This window comes from Rattus norvegicus, chromosome 16 (assembly GCF_021556685.1).
Source record: "Rattus norvegicus strain SHRSP/BbbUtx chromosome 16, alternate assembly SHRSP_T2T, whole genome shotgun sequence".
In the NCBI taxonomy this organism is placed as follows: Eukaryota; Metazoa; Chordata; class Mammalia; order Rodentia; family Muridae; genus Rattus; species Rattus norvegicus.
In genome coordinates this window covers 75,129,848-75,143,081 of record NC_141549.1, presented here as the reverse complement: position 1 = coordinate 75,143,081, position 13,234 = coordinate 75,129,848, and the positions used below count along the sequence as shown (strand labels likewise).

Genomic DNA, 13,234 nt, shown 5'->3' with positions numbered 1-13,234 from the left:
AAGCACATACATCCTACTACTGAGCTTCTCTACTAGTCTCTGGGAAAGCAGGCACAACCCACCCATTTTTCTACACTCAGTATTTTAAAGGCCCTTGATTCTGAATTATCTACACACCAAAAGCTACATAAGGTAACAGTTTAACTCAGATTTCTTCAGGATTTCTCTCTGGCATTGTACAAACATAACAATATTCATATAAAAGGTCTTTAAGGTCTTCCTGGTTGCTGCCGCTGCAGAGAGCCCCTGGGCAGCACCCCACGAGCGAACCTGAGCCTCGGGACCACAGGTAAGACCAAATTTTCTGCTGCAAGAAAGCTGCCTGGTGAACTCAAGACACAGGCCCACAGGAACAGCTGAAGACCTGTAGAGAGGAAAAACTACACGCCCGAAAGCAGAACACTCTGTCCCCATAACTGACTGAAAGAGAGGAAAACAGGTCTACAGCACTCCTGACACACAGGCTTATAGGACAGTCTAGCCACTGTCAGAAATAGCAGAACAAAGTAACACTAGAGATAATCTGATGGTGAGAGGCAAGCGCAGGAACCCAAGCAACAGAAACCAAGACTACATGCCATCATCGGAGCCCAATTCTCCCACCAAAACAAACATGGAATATCCAAACACACCAGAAAAGCAAGATCTAGTTTCAAAATCATATTTGATCATGATGCTGGAGGACTTCAAGAAAGACATGAACACACTTAGGGAAGCACAGGACAACATTAATAAACAAGTAAAAGCCTACAGAGAGGAATCGCAAAAATCCCTGAAAGAATTCCAGGAAAACACAATCAAACAGTTGAAGGAGTTAAAAATGGAAATAGAAGCAATCAAGAAAGAACACATGGAAACAACCCTGGATATAGAAAACCAAAAGAAGAGACAAGGAGCTGTAGATACAAGCTTCACCAACAGAATACAAGAGATGGAAGAGAGAATCTCAGGAGCAGAAGATTCCATAGAAATCATTGACTCAACTGTCAAAGATAATGTAAAGCGGAAAAAGCTACTGGTCCAAAACATACAGGAAATCCAGGACTCAATGAGAAGATCAAACCTAAGGATAATAGGTATAGAAGAGAGTGAAGACTACCAGCTCAAAGGACCAGTAAATATCTTCAACAAAATCATAGAAGAAAACTTCCCTAACCTAAAAAAAGAGATACCCATAGACATACAAGAAGCCTACAGAACTCCAAATAGATTGGACCAGAAAAGAAACACCTCCCGTCACATAATTGTCAAAACACCAAACGCACAAAATAAAGAAAGAATATTAAAAGCAGTAAGGGAAAAAGGTCAAGTAACATATAAAGGGAGACCTATCAGAATCACACCAGACTTCTCGCCAGAAACTATGAAGGCCAGAAGATCCTGGACTGATGTTATACAGACCCTAAGAGAACATAAATGCCAGCCCAGGTTACTGTATCCAGCAAAACTCTCAATTAACATTGATGGAGAAACCAAGATATTCCATGACAAAACCAAATTTACACAATATCTTTCTACAAATCCAGCACTACAAAGGATAATAAAGGGTAAAGCCCAACATAAGGAGGCAAGCTATACCCTAGAAGAAGCAAGAAACTAATCGTCTTGGCAACAAAACAAAGAGAATGAAAGCACACAAACATAACCTCACATCCAAATATGAATATAACGGGAAGCAATAATCACTATTCCTTAATATCTCTCAATATCAATGGCCTCAACTCCCCAATAAAAAGACATAGATTAACAAACTGGATACGCAACGAGGACCCTGCATTCTGCTGCCTACAGGAAACACACCTCACAGACAAAGACAGACACTACCTCAGAGTGAAAGGCTGGAAAACAACTTTCCAAGCAAATGGTCAGAAGAAGCAAGCTGGAGTAGCCATTCTAATATCAAATAAAATCAATTTCCAACTAAAAGTCATCAAAAAAGATAAGGAAGGACACTTCATATTCATCAAAGGAAAAATCCACCAAGATGAACTCTCAATCCTAAATATCTATGCCCCAAATACAAGGGCACCTACATACGTAAAAGAAACCTTACTAAAGCTCAAAACACACATTGCACCTCACACAATAATAGTGGGAGATTTCAACACCCCACTCTCATCAATGGACAGATCATGGAAACAGAAATTAAACAGTGATGTCGACAGACTAAGAGAAGTCATGAGCCAAACGGACTTAACGGATATTTATAGAACATTCTATCCTAAAGCAAAAGGATATACCTTCTTCTCAGCTCCTCATGGTACTTTCTCCAAAATTGACCATATAATTGGTCAAAAAACGGGCCTCAACAGGTACAGAAAGATAGAAATAATCCCATGCGTGCTATCGGACCACCACGGCCTAAAACTGGTCTTCAATAACAATAAGGGAAGAATGCCCACATATACGTGGAAATTGAACAATGCTCTACTCAATGATAACCTGGTCAAGGAAGAAATAAAGAAAGAAATTAAAAACTTTTTAGAATTTAATGAAAATGAAGATACAACATACTCAAACTTATGGGACACAATGAAAGCTGTGCTAAGAGGAAAACTCATAGCGCTGAGTGCCTGCAGAAAGAAACAGGAAAGAGCATATGTCAGCAGCTTGACAGCACACCTAAAAGCTCTAGAACAAAAAGAAGCAAATACACCCAGGAGGAGTAGAAGGCAGGAAATAATCAAACTCAGAGCTGAAATCAACCAAGTAGAAACAAAAAGGACCATAGAAAGAATCAACAGAACCAAAAGTTGGTTCTTTGAGAAAATCAACAAGATAGATAAACCCTTAGCCAGACTAACGAGAGGACACAGAGAGTGTGTCCAAATTAACAAAATCAGAAATGAAAAGGGAGACATAACTACAGATTCGGAGGAAATTCAAAAAATCATCAGATCTTACTATAAAAACCTATATTCAACAAAATTTGAAAATCTTCAGGAAATGGACAATTTCCTAGACAGATACCAGGTATCGAGGTTAAATCAGGAACAGATAAACCAGTTAAACAACCCCATAACTCCTAAGGAAATAGAAGCAGTCATTAAAGGTCTCCCAACCAAAAAGAGCCCAGGTCCAGACGGGTTTAGTGCAGAATTCTATCAAACCTTCATAGAAGACTTCATACCAATATTATCCAAACTATTCCACAAAATTGAAACAGATGGAGCCCTACCGAATTCCTTCTACGAAGCCACAATTACTCTTATACCTAAACCATACAAAGACACAACAAAGAAAGAGAACTTCAGACCAATTTCCCTTATGAATATTGACGCAAAAATACTCAATAAAATTCTGGCAAACCGAATTCAAGAGCACATCAAAACAATCATCCACCATGATCAAGTAGGCTTCATCCCAGGCATGCAGGGATGGTTTAATATACGGAAAACCATCAACGTGATCCATCATATAAACAAACTGAAAGAACAGAACCACATGATCATTTCATTAGATGCTGAGAAAGCATTTGACAAAATTCAACACCCCTTCATGATAAAAGTCCTGGAAAGAATAGGAATTCAAGGCCCATACCTAAACATAGTAAAAGCCATATACAGCAAACCAGTTGCTAACATTAAACTAAATGGAGAGAAACTTGAAGCAATCCCACTAAAATCAGGTACTAGACAAGGCTGCCCACTCTCTCCCTACTTATTCAATATAGTTCTTGAAGTTCTAGCCAGAGCAATCAGACAACAAAAGGAGATCAAAGGGATACAGATCGGAAAAGAAGAGGTCAAAATATCACTATTTGCAGATGATATGATAGTATATTTAAGTGATCCCAAAAGTTCCACCAGAGAACTACTAAAGCTGATAAACAACTTCAGCAAAGTGGCTGGGTATAAAATTAACTCAAATAAATCAGTTGCCTTCCTCTATACAAAAGAGAAACAAGCCGAGAAAGAAATTAGGGAAACGACACCCTTCATAATAGACCCAAATAATATAAAGTACCTCGGTGTGACTTTAACCAAGCAAGTAAAAGATCTGTACAATAAGAACTTCAAGACACTGAGGAAAGAAATTGAAGAAGACCTCAGAAGATGGAAAGATCTCCCATGCTCATGGATTGGCAGGATTAATATAGTAAAAATGGCCATTTTACCAAAAGCAATCTACAGATTCAATGCAATCCCCATCAAAATACCAATCCAATTCTTCAAAGAGTTAGACAGAACAATTTGCAAATTCATCTGGAATAACAAAAAACCCAGGATAGCTAAAGCTATCCTCAACAATAAAAGAACTTCAGGGGGAATCACTATCCCTGAACTCAAGCAGTATTACAGAGCAATAGTGATAAAAACTGCATGGTATTGGTACAGAGACAGACAGATAGACCAATGGAATAGAATTGAAGACCCAGAAATGAACCCACACACCTATGGTCACTTGATTTTTGACAAAGGAGCCAAAACCATCCAATGGAAAAAAGATAGCATTTTCAGCAAATGGTGCTGGTTCAACTGGAGGGCAACATGTAGAAGAATGCAGATCGATCCATGCTTATCACCCTGTACAAAGCTTAAGTCCAAGTGGATCAAGGACCTCCACATCAAACCAGACACACTCAAACTAATAGAAGAAAAACTAGGGAAGCATCTGGAACACATGGGCACTGGAAAAAATTTCCTGAACAAAACACCAATGGCTTATGCTCTAAGATCAAGAATCGACAAATGGGATCTCATAAAACTGCAAAGCTTCTGTAAGGCAAAGGACACTGTGCTTAGGACAAAACGGCAACCAACAGATTGGGAAAAGATCTTTACCAATCCTACAACAGATAGAGGCCTTATATCCAAAATATACAAAGAACTCAAGAAGTTAGACCGCAGGGAAACAAATAACCCTATTAAAAAATGGGGTTCAGAGCTAAACAAAGAATTCACAGCTGAGGAATGCCGAATGGCTGAGAAACACCTAAAGAAATGTTCAACATCTTTAGTCATAAGGGAAATGCAAATCAAAACAACCCTGAGATTTCACCTCACACCAGTGCGACTGGCTAAGATCAAAAACTCAGGTGACAGCAGATGCTGGCGAGGATGTGGAGAAAGAGGAACACTCCTCCATTGTTGGTGGGATTGCAGACTGGTAAAACCATTCTGGAAATCAGTCTGGAGGTTCCTCAGAAAATTGGACATTGAACTGCCTGAGGATCCAGCTATACCTCTCTTGGGCATATACCCAAAAGATGCCTCAACATATAAAAGAGACACGTGCTCCACTATGTTCATCGCAGCCTTATTTATAATAGCCAGAAAATGGAAAGAACCCAGATGCCCTTCAACAGAGGAATGGATACAGAAAATGTGGTACATCTACACAATGGAATATTACTCAGCTATCAAAAACAACGAGTTTATGAAATTCGTAGGCAAATGGTTGGAACTGGAAAATATCATCCTGAGTGAGCTAACCCAATCACAGAAAGACATACATGGTATGCACTCATTGATAAGTGGCTATTAGCCCAAATGCTTGAATTACCCTAGATCCCTAGAACAAACGAAACTCAAGACGGATGATCAAAATGTGAATGCTTCACTCCTTCTTTAAATGAGGAAAAAGAATACCCTTGGCAGGGAAGGGAGAGGCAAAGATTAAAACAGAGACTGAAGGAACACCCATTCAGAGCCTGCCCCACATGTGGCCCATACATATACAGCCTCCCAATTAGACAAGATGGATGAAGCAAAGAAGTGCAGACCGACAGGAGCCGGATGTAGATCGCTCCTGAGAGACACAGCCAGAATACAGCAAATATAGAGGCGAATGCCAGCAGCAAACCACTGAACTGAGAGTAGGTCCCCTATTGAAGGAATCAGAGAAAGAACTGGAAGAGCTTGAAGGGGCTCGAGACCCCAAAAGTACAACAATGCCAAGCAACCAGAGCTTCCAGGGACTAAGCCACTACCTAAAGACTATACATGGACTGACCCTGGACTCTGACCCCATAGGTAGCAATGAATATCCTAGTAAGAGCACCAGTGGAAGGGGAAGCCCTGGGTCCTGCTAAGACTGAACCCCCAGTGAACTAGTCTATGGGGGGAGGGCGGCAATGGGGGGAGGGTTGGGAGGGGAACACCCATAAGGAAGGGGAGGGGGGAGGGGGATGTTTGCCCGGAAACCGGGAAAGGGAATAACACTCGAAATGTATATAAGAAATACTCAAGTTAATAAAAAAAAAAAAAAAAAATTCTTTAAAAGCTTTCCTTACAAATTCTGTTCTATCCAAACTTGTTCCCAGTTAAATTACCTAAATACCTTGCCCTAAGTCAACACTAAGTGGGAATTGTAAGGCATTGACTCTTGACTTCTAACACGGTCCAGTCATCTAAACCCACTTCCTGCCAACCTTGATGGAAACTGTGGTGGCTGCTTGATGGCATAGGTTGGTACTGGGAATCTGTTTCCATGCACGGGCTGAAAAGAAAAGAAAACACAGTTATTGCTACAGTATGTTTACAAATCTGTATTAGGTACAAATCTATTTTCTGTATAATTAGTATATTTATGAGGCTACTGACAGTGCTGATGTTCTAACCTATTTTGGTTAAAAAGGCCAAGAGTGCGACTCAGAGGCAGAGTGCTTTTCTAGCACGTATAAAGCTCCAAGCTTGATCTCCTGGACAACAAATGAAAAAAATATTTTCCTGTTTAACTCATCTTTACTACTAAATGTTATACTTCTTTATTTTAAGGCTATATTTTTAAATTCAATAATCCTAAGGTATAATAATATTGAATTAAATTAACTAAATAACAGCAATGCATTTTAAATAAAATACGCTGACATTTTATTAGGAAGCCTATGAAGTAACTAATGAGTATCATGAAACCTGGTAACCTATTACCCTTAATATTAGAATTCATGATACTCTTCCTTGATGAGGGAACCAAAATACAGCAAATATTAATCAATCTGCAGTAGGGAGTCGCAAAACAAGTTCAGTGTCTTATTTTCACATCTGTAAATTGTGCAGGCAGAAAAATCAGTAAGGAGACACGAGACATGAACTAGAGACCTAACAGGCAGCGTCCATGCTCCAGAGGCAAATGCTCGTTGCTCTACAGCGTCCTGGGCACTCTCCAGAGGCAGCATTTGTGCAGCCATGAAGCAAGTGTCAGAAAATGTGAGTGCAGACATCATATCAGGTATCCCAACCACAATGGTATGACAAGAATAAATATGAGAGGGATTTAAGAAAACTCCAAAATACACACAAATTAAACAGTATGTTTCTGAACAATCATTGGGTCAAGAAATGAAAAGAAATACAGAAGTACCTCTTGAGACAAAAACATAAACAAAAAGGTAACAACACTTGAAAGATCCATCTGAGGGGAATCTGAAGATAGTTCATAGAAAACGTATAGCAATAAATGCCTTTATCAGGAGGAGGATATGCCATTTCCAAAGGAGAAAGACTATCAAATAACAACCTAATGTAACAGTTTAAAACCTGGGAAAATAAGGATAAACTAACCATAAAAGTTTGTAAGAGGGAAATTATATAATAAAGCTAACAGAAGGAAAGGAAGAATAAAGATAGAGGGAAATAAATGAAATAGAAACATCTGTCAAGGGGTTAGGGATTTAGCTCAGTGGTAGAGCGCTTGCCTAGCAAGCGCAAGGCCCTAGGTTCGGTCCCCAGCTCCAAAAAAAAAAAAAAAAAAGAAAGAAAGAAAGAAAAAGAAAAAAAGAAAAAAAAAGAAACATCTGTCAAAATAAGAACTGAGGTTCTGAAAAGATAAACAAGATCAAAATACTATTATCCAGATGTGACGGTTAATACTGGCTTTCAGCTTGACAGGACCTGGAGTTCCCTGAGAGACGAGCCTCCAGCTTGCCTGCTGAGGGTTATCATGATTACTGGAGCTGGAAGACCCAGTGTGATGGAGGGTGGTACAGTCCTTGGGCTTGAGTTGCGGGCTACTTAAGAGGAGTGCTCACATTGCTCTCTTCTGACTGGGTGGAACCAGCTCTCTCGAGATCCAACTGCCTTTGCTTTCCTAACACATCAGTCTGTACCCTGGATCTGTGAGCCAAAAGAAACTATCCCTTCGCATTGTCAGGGTATTTTATCATAGCAAAAGGAGAAGCAACTAACGCTCAAATACAGGACAAATTCGGAACTGCAGGAATATAAGTGATCTTAAGCTGCTGCTATGAATAGTAACAGGGCAACAAGCTGAAAAACCCGGAGAAAGTAATATGGTTGTAGAAACATACAACCTGTCATGAGCAATTGGTGGGGAGAAACAGATTGGTGGGTTAAATGGGTGATTCACAAGCAAGGAGATTGGGATCACCAAGAACTCACACAGTGAAATGTTCATAGAACCAAGGCAACCTACAGTCAGTACAATCCCTGTCAAAACTCCAGTGACATGGGTTAAGTAACCCCACACACCTGAGGTCAACTGTGTGTGTGGTGTATGTGATGTGTATATGTATGTGTATGTATGCCATAGTACATATGTGAGAGTCAGAGGCATCTTTGGGTACGGGGCCTTGCCTTTCCCTGTCTGGAAACCAAGCGTCTGTTGTTCCCATTGGGTGCACCAGGCTGGCTGGTGCAAATGACTGCTTCCGCCCCCATCCAGTCTCACCTTGGGGGCACAGAGGTTACAGGCCTGTGCTTTCATGCCCAGTGTTACATGTTGGCATTCAGACTCAGGGCCCAAAACCTTTCGAGGCACACACTAGACTTACTGAATCATTGCTCAGGCTGGGTCAATGGGTTTTGGTTGGGCTTTACATTTTAAATCTTTCCCTCTATGCATGTTTTGCCTGCATGTATGTAAGCACACCCTGTGTATGCAGGTGCCCACGGAGCCAGAGTGTATTGGATGTCCTGGAATGGAGATTGAGGATGGTTCTGCCAAGAGGGTGCTGGGAACTGAGCCCAGGACTTCTGAACAAGCAGTTGGTGCTCTTAACATCTGCACTGTCCATCCAGGCCCTGGGGCTATTGATTTTTTTTTTTTTTTTTTTTTAGCAAAAGTGTTAAGAAAACACACTGCAGATACAACAACCTTTTCAGTACATGAGTTATAAAGCAAAGTGTCCCAGTGCAGTGAATATATTAAAATGGCCTACTGTACCCTTCAGATAGCTACAAAGGAGGCCCGCTGGCATAGGTGTGTAATCTCAGATACTCAAGGGGCTGGAGTAGGAGGACCATAAGTTCAAGACCAGTCTGGGAAACTTGATGAAAACCCTGTTTCAAAGAGTGAGTGAGATGGCTCAGTGCCATCTCCAGCCTCCACAAATATCTTCTTAAACAGCTATCATTTCTTTTCAAATTTTTTTATTTATTTTACTTTATATGCATGACCGTTTTGCCTGTATGCATCTGTGTATTCACATGTGGTTAACACATCCCCTGGAACTGAGGTTATAGATGTTTGTAAGCCACCATGTAAGGACCTGGGTCTTCTAAAAGAGAAGTCATCTCTCCAGGCCCCAACATTGCCAAGTATCATTTCTTTGTGGAAGAAACATGAAAATTCTTTCCTTTTGAGCTTCTTTTTTTCTTGCCTATTTGGTTGGCCAAGATACAATTGAATGTCTATAGATGCACGCACGAAGAGAGCATCCTGACTTAACGTGAAGCCCACAGGCCCCTGCCCAGCTGGAAGCGCTTGCTATTGAGATGTTCTATGTAAATTACCAACAGTGCAAGCCAATGACGTACAAGCATGGCAACCTCTGGGATAAGGGACAAAGTAGTGAAAAGTACAGCAGATTTGTGTGTAAATACCGGAATGGTCTTAAAAGTCCAAAAGAAGGTAAGATTTGTATTACATATTGCTTATCAGTGAGCCCACACGTTTTCCTACCACCCTATCATACACAGGCAGAAGTGTGCTGAAACGATGAGGCTCACCCATGAGCTCAGCACCCAATCTTTGCTAGCACGGCCTAGGGACACCAGCTACTGAAACCACACAGGACTGGCAGGAAGAAAAAGAGCAGAACCTGGTGCTCACTCCCCAGCTTTAGGCAAAATGTCCCGAGTGCCTCCATACCTTTTCTCACATCCGCTGACCAGGCCTCGGCTGGTCCCTTCAATCTGAGGACCACCTTCAATATTCCCCAACATATAGTTATCTAGGTTTAAACTATGCAACCATTTTTGAATCTTTCTTTTTTGTATTTGGAACTGAAGGTCAAACCTACAATTGTAAGCACAATAGGGATGGGTGTCACCACGAGACACCCTCCTAGCTCCCGTTTGTGTCTTTAAATGTACAACACTTGAACACAATAGCAGACAATTTTTTATGAAACGTATGGCATCTCTAGATGGGGTGACTGGAGAAACATGATGAGGACTCACTGGTGGTCTGGAGACACTCGGGCCCCCTGGTGGTCTGGAGACATTTGGGCCCCCTGGTGGTCTGGAGACATTTGGGCCCCCTGGTGGTCTGGAGACACTTGGACCCCCTGGTGGTCTGGAGACACTGGGGTCCCCTGGCGGTCTAGAGGCATTTGCTTGATTTCTGCCATCTGACCTGAAAGACATGGTCACTTTTAGTTAATTCACGATAAAACATTTGTACAGGATACATTATATACTCTTTCAATTTTCCTTAATGCAAAATAAAAAAGTCGATGATGGTGACAACCAGAGAGGTAGCCGAGGTCTCTGTAATTTTAATAGTGTTCACACAAATCTTGCCCTTGTGGGAATAGAGGATTCCTAATCCCATATCAGTATTCAATAACCTGAAAATTCTAAGAAACTATGAAATTCAAATAACTAGGTCAGTAATCTCTAACTCAGATTTTCTTAAAAATCACAGAAAATTAAAAGCAAGTTCTCAGAATACATGAACGTTCGGGCACTCTAAAACTCAAGATGTGCAGTGGCTAGAGTGACACCAGCTGAGCAGTTTACCCACTGAGGAACCAGCGAGTCTGCCAGGCAGGGAGGAGAGGCAGACTGCTCTCACTGTATGAAGAAAGCCACAGACGCAGACTCAGAAGTCTGCAGGGACTGGCCAATTAGAACTCTGATGGCCATCGAGGAAGAGAAAGTAGGGAAGGAGGAGGAGGAAGAAGAGGAGGGAAGAGGAGGAGAAGAGGGGAGAGACAGAGAAGGGAGAAGAGGGGGGAGAGGCAGAGAAGGGAGAAGAGGGGGGAGAGGGAGAGAAGGGAGAAGAGGGGGGAGAGGGAGAGAAGGGAGAAGAGGGGGGAGAGGCAGAGAAGGGAGAAGAGGGGGGAGAGGGAGAGGAAGAGAAGGGAGAAGAAGAGGAAGAGGAAGAGAAGGGAGAAGAGGGGGGAGAGGCAGAGAAGGGAGAAGAGGGGGGAGAGGCAGAGGAGGGAGAAGAGGGGGGAGAGGGAGAGAAGGGAGAAGAGGGGGGAGAGGGAGAGAAGGGAGAAGAGGGGGGAGAGGGAGAGAAGGGAGAAGAGGGGGGAGAGGCAGAGAAGGGAGAAGAGGGGGGAGAGGCAGAGAAGGGAGAAGAGGGGGGAGAGGCAGAGAAGGGAGAAGAGGGGGGAGAGGCAGAGAAGGGAGAAGAGGGGGGAGGCAGAGAAGGGAGAAGAGGGGGGAGAGGGAGAGAAGGGAGAAGAGGGGGGAGAGGCAGAGAAGGGAGAAGAGGGGGGAGAGGGAGAGGAAGAGAAGGGAGAAGAGGGGGGAGAGGAAGAGGAAGAGAAGGGAGAAGAGGGGGGAGAGGAAGAGAAGGGAGAAGAGGGGGAGAGGGAGAGGAAGAGAAGGGAGAAGAGGGGGAGAGGGAGAGGAAGAGAAGGGAGAAGAGGGGGGAGAGGAAGAGGAAGAGAAGGGAGAAGAGGAGGAAGAGGAAGAGAAGGGGAAGGGAGAAGAGGAGGAAGAGGAGGAAGAGGAGAAGGGAGAGGAAGAGGAGTGTAGAATACTTCTGACTCTGAGGCTTACATCAGCACACTTGAAAGTGTAACACAGTGAGGGACAAGCAGGGTCCTAAAGTCTGCATGGACATCTAGAATCATTATTATTACAGCTATAAGAGAACCCATGCTTGACTGGGCTTTGCTGACATTTCTTCATTTACTAAATTAATTACTAAATTAAATTTAAGTACTAAATAACTGAAAACTTTAGTTTCTATGTAGCTAAAAACCACATAGTAGGTAATATTATTCTCATTTTATATGAAATAAACCCAGATTCAGCATTATGTCAATTTCAGTCTATATTTTTTACCAAACTACAACAAAGAACTTGAACTTTGGTCGAGTTATAATGTCCTCTATAATAAACCCTGATTCAGTATGCTAAAATTGAGTTTTGACATGGATTTCTCTGAAAACTCAACATACTGACTGAAAAGTATCAGGTATCTGAATTATATAAACCTTATCCCATCAAAAGTTATTTCTTAAAATCTGGTTTCAAAACTGAGAGTTCAAACTTCCTATGCAGGAATGGATAGGGAAGGAAGACATGGAAATTCCCAACACATGTCTTCCCTATATCCCATGTTTTAAATTCTAGTTAGAAAACCTAAGTCAAATGCCAAGCCCTCAATCCCACTTGCATCTATCAGAAACCAGTGTAAGGCAAAATGAGCCCTAAGGGTCACTGCTTACAGCACAGACTCCTCACAGCCCTTCCCCTGCCTGGTCTAAGAGCTAAGCCACCAGTCCTTCTTTACACGTGTGTGTGTGTGTGTGTGTGTGTGTGTGTGTGTGTGTGTGCATGTGTGTGTGCATGTGTGTGTGTGCGTGTGTGTGTGCGCGCGTGTGTGTGTGCGTGTGTGTGTGTGTGTGTGTGTGTGTGTGTGTGTGTGTGAGAGAGAGAGAGAGAGAGATAAGGCCTCAGTAGGTAGTCCAATAGGTAGTCCAGACAAGCCCTGAACTTAAAATCCTCCTGCCTCAGCCTTCCAAGTGCTTTACACAAGCCTATGCCATCATGGCTGGCTCCCCACTACATGTTTATCATAGTAAAAGAACACTAAGATTCACAGAACCCTTTTTTTAAGATTGCCACCTTCTATGCTAGATCATTAACAATTAATTTAATTATCTAAGACCCATTAAAAAAGAAAGGGCTAAGCACTCATACATTTGTGATCTCTTCTTCCTGAAGGTTTTCCTCAGTTCATCTCTCTTGATGAAGAGGAAAAAGGCAGCCGCAACCAGGGGGATGATTAGGAAGAAGAAGACCAGAAGTCCATCCCTCAGGGCCGTGCTCTTTGCTAGAAAGACAGAATTGACAGTGATGGACAGTTA

At 42.1% G+C, this 13,234-nt stretch overlaps 2 protein-coding genes across 3 annotated transcripts in view; both read right to left on the bottom strand.

Annotated features, from left to right (window-relative positions):
• Positions 1-13,234, bottom strand: part of Erich1 (glutamate-rich 1) — a gene marked incomplete at its 5' end in the record, with an annotated part of 52,793,804 nt that overhangs the window by 8,521,282 nt on the left and 44,259,288 nt on the right.
• Positions 1-13,234, bottom strand: part of Adam9 (ADAM metallopeptidase domain 9) — a 79,010-nt gene that overhangs the window by 8,250 nt on the left and 57,526 nt on the right. For all 3 annotated transcript variants that reach the window (XM_087587944.1, NM_001014772.2, XM_087587945.1), the window contains 3 exons: positions 13,068-13,200; positions 10,365-10,539; positions 6,374-6,441 (listed from right to left, as the gene is read on the bottom strand). In XM_087587944.1, the coding sequence (XP_087444070.1) occupies positions 6,374-6,441; positions 10,365-10,539; positions 13,068-13,200 (376 nt within the window). The remainder of the gene's footprint in view (positions 1-6,373; positions 6,442-10,364; positions 10,540-13,067; positions 13,201-13,234) is intronic.